At 40.1% G+C, this 13,656-nt stretch overlaps 1 protein-coding gene across 4 annotated transcripts in view; it reads left to right on the forward strand.

Moving 5' to 3' along the window:
- Nucleotides 1-13,656, forward strand: part of LOC139477126 (AMP deaminase 2-like) — a 67,318-nt gene that overhangs the window by 37,869 nt on the left and 15,793 nt on the right. For 3 of the 4 annotated variants that reach the window (XM_071259677.1, XM_071259680.1, XM_071259679.1), the window contains one exon: nucleotides 11,572-11,791. In XM_071259677.1, coding sequence (XP_071115778.1) covers nucleotides 11,572-11,791 — 220 coding nt within the window. Of the gene's footprint in view, nucleotides 1-4,518; nucleotides 4,543-11,571; nucleotides 11,792-13,656 lie in introns of all 4 variants that reach the window. The other variant, XM_071259678.1, reaches the window with a different exon arrangement.

The following is a 13,656-nucleotide window of genomic DNA, read 5'->3' on the forward strand; positions in this document are numbered from 1 at the left end:
GGATACCATCTACGACTTAAAAGTTGAGTAAAATTCTGTTTGGTGTAGTAAGATCAGCTAATAAAAATCTACATGATAATACTAGAGTGTACTGAAATTGTTGCGGTACACTTAGTGACCTACAGAATACCGGATACCTAGTCACCATATTTGTTTGTGTCATGTGCACTATAAATCGGGATCTGTCCAGACTATTACAAACACAAACACAAACACACATCCACATGCGATGGCGCTAGGAAAAAAACGCTTTGTGAAATAAAAAAATACCTTCATTTTCAGCTTCCACAAATTTACTTTTCAGTGTTATTTAATCTGACCTTTGAATTACATTTTTGAAAGAAATCAGTTGAACCTGTAAAAGCTTACGATATTTCAAGTTATTGTGCACTAGGAACTCTGGGATATGGAACCGAATAGCGTAGGAAAAACGGTAATGTAACCATATTCGGGCATGCTTCACACATTTAACTTCACGACAAAATGGAATTTCGAATTTAGGATGTTTTCCGTTTTAAAGAAGAATTATTTAGTTTTTGTAGGAGAAAGGGATCAGTAAGAAATTGAGAGGAGAAGACATGTGGTGAGTGCCGAACTGAAAACTTTTATTTGTATACTGATAATAGCTACAGCATTGACGCCAAATTTGGAAATGTTGTAAGAAAGGCTGTGGGGGATAATATTTCCGTTCACCATAACTCATGGTTTGAGAACAGTAAACTAGACATTGGCACAGTATTGTCATTGACCTATTGTTGGGTTTGGAGACTGCCACAGGATTTCTTTCACAGGGAAATTGACATTTGTTCATGTCGCACTACCAGGGATAGATACCACTTCCGCAGGGAGGTTTGCGTTTGTGTGTGGATTAGGTCAGTGAGCAGCGGTAGAAACTAACAGTTTTAGTCTACTAGTTCTTAAAATGACAACATACAGCAAATCCCTTAAAAATGGCAAATTTCTACTAATCCTTATGATACCTTAACTATTGGGCAGTTTGGCAAGGACTACAGGACTAGGGCCAATTTCGGTGAACAGATAGGTAATGTTGGAAGCATTGTTGAAATAGTTGAGTTTAACTTTGTAAAAAGAATATTCAACAGTGGAATGAGGGTTGAAGGGCAGTGGGTTTTCAGGGGCATTGATAGGGACACAAAACAATGGACTCTAATACCAGTAATTCTGAAGAACATAAATCCAGGAAAGACCATCATCAGTGATTGTTGGAACGCATATGATTGCCTGAAGGAGAAATATTTTTCACATTTGACAGTTAACCACTCAAGGATCCCAAAACCGGGGCACGCATGAACACTATAGAATCATTGTGGGGTGCATTGAAGTGTTTGCTTCCAGGAACAGGCACCGCAAAAGTTTTGTATTCTTCTTATGTTGAAGAATTTTGAACAAGTCGCAAATACTTGTCCAAAGGTAAAGATAAATTTGAGGCCTTCCTTGAACTGATTGTTCGGGTTAATAATATAACCCTCATGCTAAGGACAGCCTAAGTGGTCTAGTGGTAGAGCGTCAACCCAGAGAGCGGAAGGTCTGGGTTCGATCCCCGGCCGCATCATACCAAAAGACGTTTAAAGATGGTACTTGTTGGTACCCTGTCTGGCGCTCGGCATTAAGGGGCTAAAAGAAAGACTGGTCGGCTCGGAGTCGGCATACTGTGTCTGAGTGGGGTATTTATGTTAAACTGTGGCACTATAAATCGGGATCTGTCCGAACTATTACAAACACACACACACACACACACACACACACACACACACACACACACACACACACACACACACACACACACACACACACACACACACACACGTGCATGCATGTCGCTATATAAGTGCAATAATCTTGGACGCGACGTTAAACCCAATTTCATCTCACCTCACCTTATGCTAAGGACTCAGAGTTGTTGTTCCTTCATGTCAGTCACTTGCTCCTACTGATGTGAAAGACAGTGTGGATGACTTTGCATTGTAATGCAGGAAAGCAATTTCATACAAGATAATACATAAGAGATAAGATGTTGAGTACTCACCATTTGATTGGATATATTTATTTATGGGCTGAAAAAGTCAGGCGAATTGATAGTAAAGTGGTGACATGTAGGTACAAGCATCAATCCTGAGGAAGTTTCTTGCGCAGTTTTCTGCGCATGTATAAAAGATGGTGGAAGGTATCCGGTGTTCTGTATTGTAGCCAAACAAGAACCAAATTCTGTCCAGTGGACTCAAATGTTTTTTGACACAGACTGGTGATACGTCTGAAACATTGCTAAGAGCGTTCGACTTTAACCTGTTCCTCGGTGTGCCCAAAACTTTTAATTCTACTCGCTCAAACTTATATTTTGGTGTTATTTTCATTTGGTTTTAGTCCCAGCATATGGACTAGCATAAGCTGATCTTGCTAGACCAGAAAAGGTTTTACTAGAATTAGGCTTCTATCTGGTGGCTTAAGTCTCAGGTTGGCTCATTCACTTACTAGGGGCTGAATGTGTATCCAGTGGATGTTCTGAGTAAGAAAGGACAACTGAGGTTCTGATGATCATTTGGACATATTTTCTTTGTCTATGGACCACTGAGATTATTTTATTTTACAATGTGGTTCACCTGCTACACATGGTTAACTTACAGATGTGGTTCATCTAGTCCATGTGGTACAATTCTATGTTCAACTGATTTCATGGTGTACTTGAATGCTTTAGACAGCAGTGAACAGATGACTCAAAGCAAATAAGAAAAGTTGCTAATTTATGACCATGAGATTGCTGAGACCATGCCTGCACACCCTGAGCTCCTTATGTCAGAGTTACACATGTGACCATAAACCTGCTCAGTTTATAAAACAGTGTAACACAAACTGAAGAATGGTGTATGCATAAGATTCTACCCTCAATTAATGCAGAATTAGGACATCTGCTTGTGTTGTTGTGCACACCAGGTTTACAGGTTACCATGGTAATACTGTATATCACGGGCAAGTTTTTCATACCTAGAAATAGGGGGCTTTCAAGGGCGTGTCATCTTATACACAGGGTTGAAGAGTTTTGATGTTTCTTTCCCAACACAAAGACATTACTGTGAGCATGTTACACCGGAAATACCATGTCAAGAAATCCGTACTGAAGTACGCAAACTGATCATGTAATTACACTGTCTGGTTATAAAATGTGTTCTATTTATATCTGAAATTATATGTGTTATCAGTTTTATTCAAAATTTCATTCAATATTGTTTATATTCATTTCGGAGAAATCGTATGTGAAGTGATCAGAAGATTGCACAACCCACCGTTATTTACAGCAACCATGGCCAAAATTATTACACCTTGAAACAAACTTTAGTGGATAGAGAATGGATATATATATATATATATATCATAAATGCCACACATTGACTCGTTGAAAACATATAATTTGTTGTAGTTTGACTATAATATGTCAACACAAAGTTTTGCTGTTGCGAGCGCAGGAGCATCGACGGTGATTGGTAAATCATCATGTCTAGTGTTTTTATCTCAAATTTTAAATTTATATTGACCAAGTTTAATTGTTATGATCTGTTCATTTCCCTGAATTTGCTGAAGGGGAAGACAACACGTTTTTATTGCAAATGTAGGGATTGTGTATGCGCTGGTGACGTGCTTCATTCCGATTCGCTTTATAGACGGGGTATATAAAATAGCATAGATTTTGAAGGCTTGTACAGGGGGGTCACTTTATAGACGGCGATATACAGTAGTGTGTAGTTTATATAAAATACTACCCTCAATTAAAACTGAATAAGGCATCTGCTTATACATGTACGCCAGTTTTACAGGTTACCATGGTAATGGTGTTTTGTTATATGTGATTCTACCCTCAATTAATGGTATTAAAATAATATCATCTTACGGCACCAATAAGTACACGCTACGCTACACACTGTGCAGAGTTGCACCCTTGTGCACGCCAGGAACCTATGATTGTGGGATCGAATCCAGGTTCGCCCCGATTATGTTTCTAAGTTTGTCAGCACCATACCTGTGCTCGTGGGTTTCACCAAAGTGGTAAACCTGCATCACTTTGGGCTTTCCTCCCACATCAAGCTGACATGCTGTGAAGAACTGGAATACTGTTGAAAGCGGCGTTAAACCCAACTCACTCACTCACTCATTAGGAAAGTTTTACACGGGTGTGTGGGAATAAATAGGCAAGGTTACACATCACTGATAGGCAGAGAAACTCACTGGTGCAAAAGCTCTACTATCAATTTATCTAACAGTCCATAGGAAAAGTAGGAAATGACTGCAATTTGAAAGGTGTATGGGTACAGCATATGAAATGACTTAAATGGTGGTATCTTCAGCTGTGTATGATTTCATCAATAAAACTCATTACCAGTGTTTGAGATAAGGACCCAGCGTGTGTTGGCAGGTCTAATGTGGAGTGTGTAGCTACATGCTGTACCTGTGTGTAGTGGAGCTGGAATGCTTCATTTAGTTGTAACCATGTGCTTTGTTTGCCTTCAGAGTTTGGCCCAGTTTCTATCGAAGGTAAAGCAGCCTCCAATCCAGGCATGCAAATGACCTCTGCCCTGCAGTTTGGTTGGCTGTTCGGGTCACATGATTGTGTAACATGTATTTTGGTAGATATAGCGCTAGCTTGCTAAGGCTGCCTGCTGCAGGGATGTCAATTTGGGGCACTTTCTTTTCTTTTTAAAAAATAAATAAATTTGTTTTCTTTGTTAAAATATTGACAATAATATTTCTGAGTCAATATATGTTTGTTTAACTTTTTCTGGCATGATTTTCTGTTTCCATTTTATTGAACTGTTTGGAGAATACTTACATTAGCAATGAGAGTATATGTCAATGTATGTCTGTATATCGGGTTTCATCAAACAAGTGAAATGTAGGTGACCTGAGTCTTGTGACTTGCTCTGACTGTACCAGATAGAGATGAGTATTTGTGTCAACACCAGGTTCAAGAGCACTCGGTGCTGTGCTAGGTTACCTATTGTAGATCTGATCACTGTAACATACTTGACCTTAGTACTGAATGTTCTACCCATATATGTTGCTCCTTTCTACAGTGATAAGTGGGGCGGTCGGGTAGCCTAGTGGTTAAAGCATTCGCTCGTCACGCCGAAGACCCTGGTTCGATTCCTGACATGGGTACAATGTGTGAAGCCCATTTCTGGTGTCCGCCGCTGTGATATTGCTGGAATATTGCTAAAAGCGGCGTAAAACCAAACTCACTCACTCACTTACAATGATAAGTGCTTACTGAGCAGCAGCATACTCCAGAAGTGTTGTATGCATAATATTTCATATAAATTGATAAGAAGTTCAAGGAGAAACAATTCCAAATTGGAAGTATCTATATATACAAATGCAACTTCGTAGCAATGTTACTACTCTTGTCGTTCCATGAAGAACTGGATTAGAATTGGTCTTCAGCACCCCATGTCTGTCCGAGAGGCGACTAACGGGATGGGGTGGATGGGCCAGCTGACTTTGTTGATACAGGTCATTGTATCCCAGTTGCGTGGATTAAAGCTCATGATGTCAATTACTAGACTGTCTGATCCAACCCCGATTTGCTGGAATATTGCTGAGTGCGGGATTAAACAACAAACAAATAAACAAACTACACTAGTCATGTTATTTATGTGATTATACCTCAGCGATAATACATCTATAGACATAGACATACAATTAAAAAAATTGACTATAATGTATACCATAATCTATGGGGAAGATGTGGACAACTTGATTTTACTTCTTGATTACACTCTCCAAGGGAATTGTGGTTAAGAATAGGTCCCCATTAACCTGTAGTGGTCGTTAGTTGGGACCAGGTAGTTAGGATAGATGACTTGGTGGATCATCGTTGTCAATTATATGAATCACTGGATTGTCTGGTCCATTAGATCACGTAGCTGGAATGTTGCTGAGTGCAGAAGTAAACAACTGACAAACAAACAAGTCATTCGTCTTCTTTCAAAACAAAACGTACAGTCATAGTCAGCATTTTATGCATGTCAAAATTTCATCATTTGCACCTAACGTAACCAATTAGTTTTTTCCCTTTGAGCATGCCTGCCGTCATTTAATGCAATGTGCAGACATGCCCCTGACATCCTGCAGCCTCAGCTTCCTCCTGCTGTTACACAATGCAAGTGACCAATCACATCGTCTGTAACACACAAACCCTCTCATGGCTGTCTGTTGACAAAAACCCACTGCAGCAAGATGATAAACTTTCAACTTGTCATGGATGAAATCAAGTCTATGTCTTGTGCAGACAAAGGCTGTCTAGACCTTGTCTAAAACTCGCAATGTTTCTGTGGTTTGTACATTCTTTTGAAACAAATCAGGACAACTAATATTTGATTGTGCGTAATAACACATGGATTTACGTAGTGGAACCTTTACGTGAGTATGTTGAATCAAAGAAAGAACATGTCCAATTATTGTCAAGAACATTGTCATTCACATGACGAATGTGTATATATTACATACAGCCAAGGAGTATTGTTGTCCATAAATTCTCAGTTCATCTGTGAGTTTTAACTCACATTATTTGATGGATAGGACTCAGTATCAGACATGATCACTAGGGGAGACAACTCTGAGCAGTTTGTGTTATACAGAGGGTGATCAACAGCCTAATACAAGAAGTTCTGCTATTAGGTTTGTTTTTGTGTCCTTAACATGTGTGCTGAAACCCACTAATACATTTTCATTTACTTATGATGTTTAGGTAGAAATGTTCAATCTAATGCTAAACTGTTTGAATTTATTAACATATCACATTTTTGCACACTTGATAATATGCCTAGAATGAGTACTCTGTTCAACTATATACTGTTTACATGTGTGCTGTTTAGGACATTGTATGACTTCTGTCGTTTACCATGTAGGATGTCAGCATCTTTATGGGAGGTTAATTTCTAGAAGCTCAGACATTCCTTTTTTCTGTAACAAGTGCATATTTACATCAAAATTAAGTGCCACTTCCATTTAACTAACAATATATATTTTTTATAATGATGAAGATGCTTGAATTCTTGTCTTTATTTGACTTCATTCTCGTGTTACTAGTCATGAAGATTTCATCGTTGGTAGAATTTAGGAAATGCTTTCTTATTTATGTGCTTACATTTCTTTACATGCTTGTCTTAGAGGTATAAATATCCTATTGTTGAAAGCTCTATCCACAGCGCTTTTGCTGCAAATCCAGTTTCCTAGATGATCACCAAGCTGCATCAGTTTGGGGGCATATATTGAATCTTTTAGTGGTTAACTGTCCTTATTTTGCATCAAAAGAATCACAAATACTGCATTTTACCAGTGTGTTGGTGTAGATTATTTAGAAGTCTGGAGGGGCCATGAAGTATGAAACCTTCCTTTTGTTAATCACAAGGGAGGCGGTAGGGTAGCCCAAGGGTTAAAGCGTTCGCTCGTCACGCCAAGGACCCGGGTTCGAATCCCGACATGGGTACAATGTGTGAAGCCCATTTCTGGTGTCCCCCGCTGTGATATTGCAGGAACATAAACGTAAAACCAAACTCACTCACTCACTCGCTTAATCACAAGGGACTTGAATGACATTAAGCTAATACCTTTGTATTATTGAAATATGCATGTACATTCACTAAAAGCTAAGAATTCACACTCTCCCTTCCCCAACCACACACTGTCTGAAATTAAGATATCAAATTTTGAAACACTTCCTTAAAACAATTCTCATCTGCATCAGTGTATCATTGTTTAGGTATTTCATATCCTCAATTTATAGGAGTGGTCCACTGGGCCTGGGGGAGGGCCTGATTGCATCATACAGCTCATTTTGATGACTGCATGTTGCCATGATATAGTTGCAGGACACAGTGATATATGGCTTGCAATGTTCCCAACTACAGGCCACAGTGATTGGGATGTTCCCAACTACAGGCCACAGTGATTTGAATGTTCCCAACCACAGGCCATAGTGATTGGAATGTTCCCAACTACAGGCCATAGTGATTGGAATGTTCCCAACCACAGGCCACAGTGATTGGAATGTTCCCAACCATAGGCCATAGTGATTGGAATGTTCCCTACTACAGGCCACAGTGATTGGAATGTTCCCAACCACAGGCCATAGTGATTGGAATGTTCCCAACCACAGGCCACAGTGATTGGAATGTTCCCAACCACAGGCCATAGTGATTGGAATGTTCCCAACCACAGGACACAGTGAATGGAATGTTCCCAACCGCAGGCCATAGTGATTGGAATGTTCCCTACTACAGGCCACAGTGATTGGAATGTTCCCAACCACAGGCCACAGTGATTGGAATGTTCCCATCTACAGGCCACAGTGATTGGAATGTTCCCAACTACAGGCCACAGTGATTGCAATGTTCCCAACTACAGGCCACAGTAATTGAAATGTTCCCAACTACAGGCCACAGTGATTGGAATGTTCCCAACTACAGGCCATAGTGATTGGAATGTACCAAACTACAGGCTATAGTGATTGGGATGTTCCCAACTACAGGCCACAGTGATTGGAATGTTCCCAACCACAGGCCATAGTGATTTATTGTTGTAGTATTGTGTACTGCAATGTGATGTCTTATGGCTTGCCATATTGATCTTGACTGTTCCTATACACCCCTTCTTGTGCAAATGCCTCCGTGGTCTTGTGGATAAAGCACCTGCTCGGAGTGAGGAAGGCCGGGGGTTTGATCCGCAGCCACATAACAAAAGACGTTGATGGTACGTGTTATTACCCTGCCTTGTGCTTTTGTCAAGGGATTAAAACAAAGACTAGTTGTCTGGGAGCCGGTAAGCTAGGGCTGAGAGGGATATCCGTGTTAAATGGCAGGATGGCATCTCACTGGTTTAGCACCATAAAACAGGCATTAGTCTTGACTGGTACGAGCAGCCACACGCACACGCACAAACACACGCATACGCATGCACATAGCAATAATCTGGAACATTAAACCCTATTTCACCTCCCCTCTACCTGTTATATTGATGTCTTATGAAACCCGGGCGGTCAGGTAGCCTAGTGGTTAAAGTGTTCGCTCGTTGCGCTGAGGACCCGGGTTCGATTCCCGACATGGGTGCAATGTGTGAAGCCCATTTCTGGTGTCCCCTGCCGTGATATGGCTGGAATATTGCTAAAAGCGTCGTAAAACCATACTCACTCACTCACTCACTTATGAAGCTCAGAGCACACAATGACATCAGTGTATGAGAATCTTATTAATGACTACTTAAAACATAAGTTTACTTTCACGAGTCCAGGGGCACACTGTAAACACAAGCCGTCATAACCCTGCGACAAGTCCCATACAGTAACATGGACAAAAGCACTAATATTGTCTAGTGAAAATGTACCCAGATACATTTTTAGAGCACTTATGAACTTTAGCAAACTTAGCAAGTGTTTCATTGTGTCATAGGATAGGATATTGAATGGAAAAGCTTGTGTAATCATTCTGTGACTTCAGCCACTAATTAGAACCCAGAGTAAAGTAAAATTTGGTCTAGTAAGCTCTGCTAACATTAGTCCATATGATTACTCTAAGCTCTCCTGAAAATGATGTTAAAAGCCATGTTCATCCAAGAGATTCAACACTTTTGCACAGACTGGTAAAAATGATTTGTAAATTTGGTCACCTTTTTTGCTTCTTTTCGAACTGGACAAAAATCTTATCACCTTGGTGATAGAGTGTAAAAGGATTACATTTTCATATTACAAGATGTATTTTCTCTTTTCTATAACTTGGAAGCTGATAGATTTTGGGGGGACGTTTAACACTGCAGTGAGAAACTGAGTCAGAACTTAAGAAATATTTGATTTTTCTCTTGTCCCATCTTACCAGTATCAGTATTTGAAAGCATTGGGGATTTAGGGTTAGAATTGTTCCCCAGCAACATAATCGGGTCGTAAGAAGCTACTTACTGGATCGGGTGGTAAAGCTCGGTGACTTGGTTGATGGCATGACATCATACCCCGACGGCATGGATTGTTGCTCACAATATCAATCACTGGATTGTATGGTCCAGATTCCATCATTTACAGGCCGCCGTCATTTAGCTGGAATATTGTTGAGTGTGGCGTTAAACAACAAATGCAGCCACCCACCAGTATTTCGACTGGGAGTCACTAGAGTCACCAATCTTTTCTTTGACAGCCACACTTACAAGCAGTATGGGTAGTGGTTAATATAGGCCTCTGTGATGCTTAGTGTTCTGCTAAAATACATTGCTTACAACATAGTCTGGTATTTGATCATCACTTTTAATTGTAATGTAGTTATGCTGCTGAATGTATGTTCAGGAAATAAGACAAGAGATCAAAAATTAAAAGTATAAAATATGTACATGATCTTTCTCCTGTTAACATTTTTAATTTCACCAAACGTATGTGATACGGCTTTAAAGCATTTTCCAATCTCAAGTGTGGGTTGCATGAACTCATGTTAACAATGTCTTTTGACATTCTTTTATGTGGAGCAGAGGAATTAGAAGTCAGTCAACACCTTACTCAGCGTTGTTATTTGGACATCATTAACTCTCATGTTTTTTATGCATAATATTTTATTTGTGATATCAGCATGTAAAGAGAAGAATTATAATAGCATATTTAGAAACATTCCATTCAACTGTCTGTAGGCCTCATTTTTTAATTTTATGTTTCACGGATTTATTCCAGCCTTTCCACACAAGGTGCGGTTGAAATGAAAATAAAAATAAATAGCTATGTCAATCATTTTTTTATTAAATATGAAAGTCATTGTGATGTGGAGTTAAAACTGCAGCTGGCTTCTTAAATCACTGATAGTGATGTAGACATGGAATTTATATATAACATATTATATTGTATAAGAGGGTATATATTACTTGTGAGAGACATGATAAAAATAAATTATTTTTATGTTTAATTTATTTCTTTTCCAGCAGCTTTTCAGTAGGGCCGGTAGGCCGGTGAAACGAAAAATAAAAAATGTGTGGCCTTGTTATGATGAAGTTTATATTTTCCCAGTTGTCTAAGGCGTCGCAATTCACTGCATCCCTTAGGTTGGCCAGTAACTTACTGTATGTCCTGATTATATATGTAGGTTTGTAAGCACCATGCTAGTGTGTTTCCTGAAAGTGGTTAAAATCTAATGCCTTCATCAATTCAGGCTCTCCTTCCACAAGAGGCTGACTCTCTGTGGCATAACTGAAATAATGTTCAAAGCAGCTTTAAAACTAACTCATTCCGTTCGTGGAGAGCAGGGTTCAGTGCTCAACCTATTGCCTGCTCCGGGCCTCATTACTCTGGTTCTTCATAATGAAAAGGTTAATAAGAGTTCACTTATCCCTGGCTTTGGAACACATTTATCTTATGCATGAGACTTTTTTAGATATCTCTGTATGTAAAGTAACATCACATATCTCATTCTCTATGCACTGGTATTCATCATTACACCAATATGAACAACGATATTGATCTCAATGCAACTCCATGGCATGTGAGTATTTATGATTCTGAAACCGTATGACAAAAGTTGACACTAGTCCTCATTGTCGCAGATCATCCAATTCACCCGCCACTTAAACATGGCGACCCCTTCAACATCGACATGGATGAGGACGTGGGATGCTGCTCCAAGCTTGTGAATGGTGTTGTGCATGTGTACCGCAGTCGGGAGGCCATGGATAAAAACGTGCCTATTGAGTGGCCGTACCCAGACCTGAACACCTACCTAGATGACCAGAATCTCATGTATGCCTTCATCAGTGATGGCCCTCTGTAAGTACTGATGCTGTTTTGCAATAGCCCTGTCACAAGGGCTCTGTCCCTTGTAGCCCTTGCTGGCATCTCAATAGGTCCTTTGTAAACTTTACTGGTTGTAAGGGCATCTAAATAGGTCCCTTGTAACCCTTGCTGATTGTAAGGGCATCTAAATAGGTCCTTTGTAAACTTTGCTGGTTGTAAGGGCATCTAAATAGGTCCCTTGTAAACTTTGCTGGTTGTAAGGGCATCTAAATAGGTCCCTTGTAAACTTTGCTGGTTGTAAGGGCATCTAAATAGGTCCCTTGTAAACTTTGCTGGTTGTAAGGGCATCTAAATAGGTCCCTTGTAACCCTTGCTGGTTGTAAGGCAGGGTTAGAAATTGGCACTAGTCCTGTAGTCCTTACCAAAATGCCCAATAGTAAAGGTATCCTAAGGACTAGTAGAAATTGGCCCATTTTAAGGGTTTTGCTATATGTTATCATTATGAGGACTAGTGGACAAAAACTTTTAGTTTCTAACCCTGTAAGGGCATCTAAATAGGTCCCTTGTAGCCTTTTCTGATTGTAAGGGCATCTAAGTAGGTCCCTTATAACCCTTGCTGGTTGTAAGGGCATCTAAATAGGTCCCTTGTAAACTTTGCTGGTTGTAAGGGCATCTAAATAGGTCCCTTGTAACCCATGCTGGCCATAGTTGAAAGAGCATCTAAATAAGTCCCTTGTAACCCTTGCTGATTGTAAGGGCATCAAAATAGGTCCCTTGTAAACTTTTATGGTTGTAAGGGCATCTAAAATATCCCTTGTAACCTTTGCTGGTTGTAAGGGCATCTAAAAAGGTCCCTTGTAGCCCTTGCGGTTTGTAAAGGCATCTAAATAGGTCCCTTGTAACCCTTGCTGGCTATGGTTGAAAGGGCATCTAAATAGGTCCCTTGTAACCCTTGCTGGTTGTAAGGGCATCTAAATAGGTCCCTTGTAACCCTTTGCTGGTTGTAAGGGCATCTAAATAGCTCCTGTGTAACCCTTGCTGATTGTAAGGGCATCTAAATAGGCCCCTTATAAACTTTGATGGTTGAAAAGGCATCTAAATAGGTCCCTTGTAACCTTTGCTGGTTGTAAGGGCATCTAAATAGGTCCCTTGTAACCTTTGCTGGTTGTAAGGGCATCTAAATAGATCCCTTGTAAACTTTGCTGGTTGTAAGGGCATCTAAATAGGTCCCTTGTAAACTTTACTGGTTGTAAGGGCATCTAAATAGGTCCCTTGTAACCTTTGCTGGTTGTAAGGGCATCTAAATAGGTCCCTTGTAACCTTTGCTGGTTGTAAGGGCATCTAAATAGGTCCCTTGTAACCTTTGCTGGTTGTAAGGGCATCTAAATAGATCCCTTGTAAACTTTGCTGGTTGTAAGGGCATCTAAATAGGTCCCTTGTAAACTTTACTGGTTGTAAGGGCATCTAAATAGGTCCCTTGTAACCTTTGCTGGTTGTAAGGGCATCTAAATAGGTCCCTTGTAACCTTTGCTGGTTGTAAGGACATCTAAATAGGTCCCTTGTAACCTTGGCTGGTTGTAAGGGCATCTAAATAGGTCCCTTGTAAACTTTGCTGGTTGTAAGGGCATCTAAATAGGTCCCTTGTAACCCTTGCTGGCCATGGTTGAAAGAGCATCTAAATAGGTCCCTTATAACCCTTGCTGGTTGTAAGGGCATCTAAATAGGTCCCTTGTAAACTTTGCTGGTTGTAAGGGCATCTAAATAGGTCCCTTGTAAACTTTACTGGTTGAAAGGGCATCTAAATAGGTCCCTTGTAACCCTTGCTGGTTGTAAGGGCATCTAAATAGGTCCCTTGTAACCTTTGCTGGTTGTAAAGGCATCTAAATAGGTCCCTTGTA

This window comes from Haliotis cracherodii, unplaced genomic scaffold, assembly GCF_022045235.1.
Source record: "Haliotis cracherodii isolate W230 unplaced genomic scaffold, xgHalCrac1.p SCAF_31, whole genome shotgun sequence".
Lineage (NCBI taxonomy): Eukaryota > Metazoa > Mollusca > Gastropoda > Lepetellida > Haliotidae > Haliotis > Haliotis cracherodii.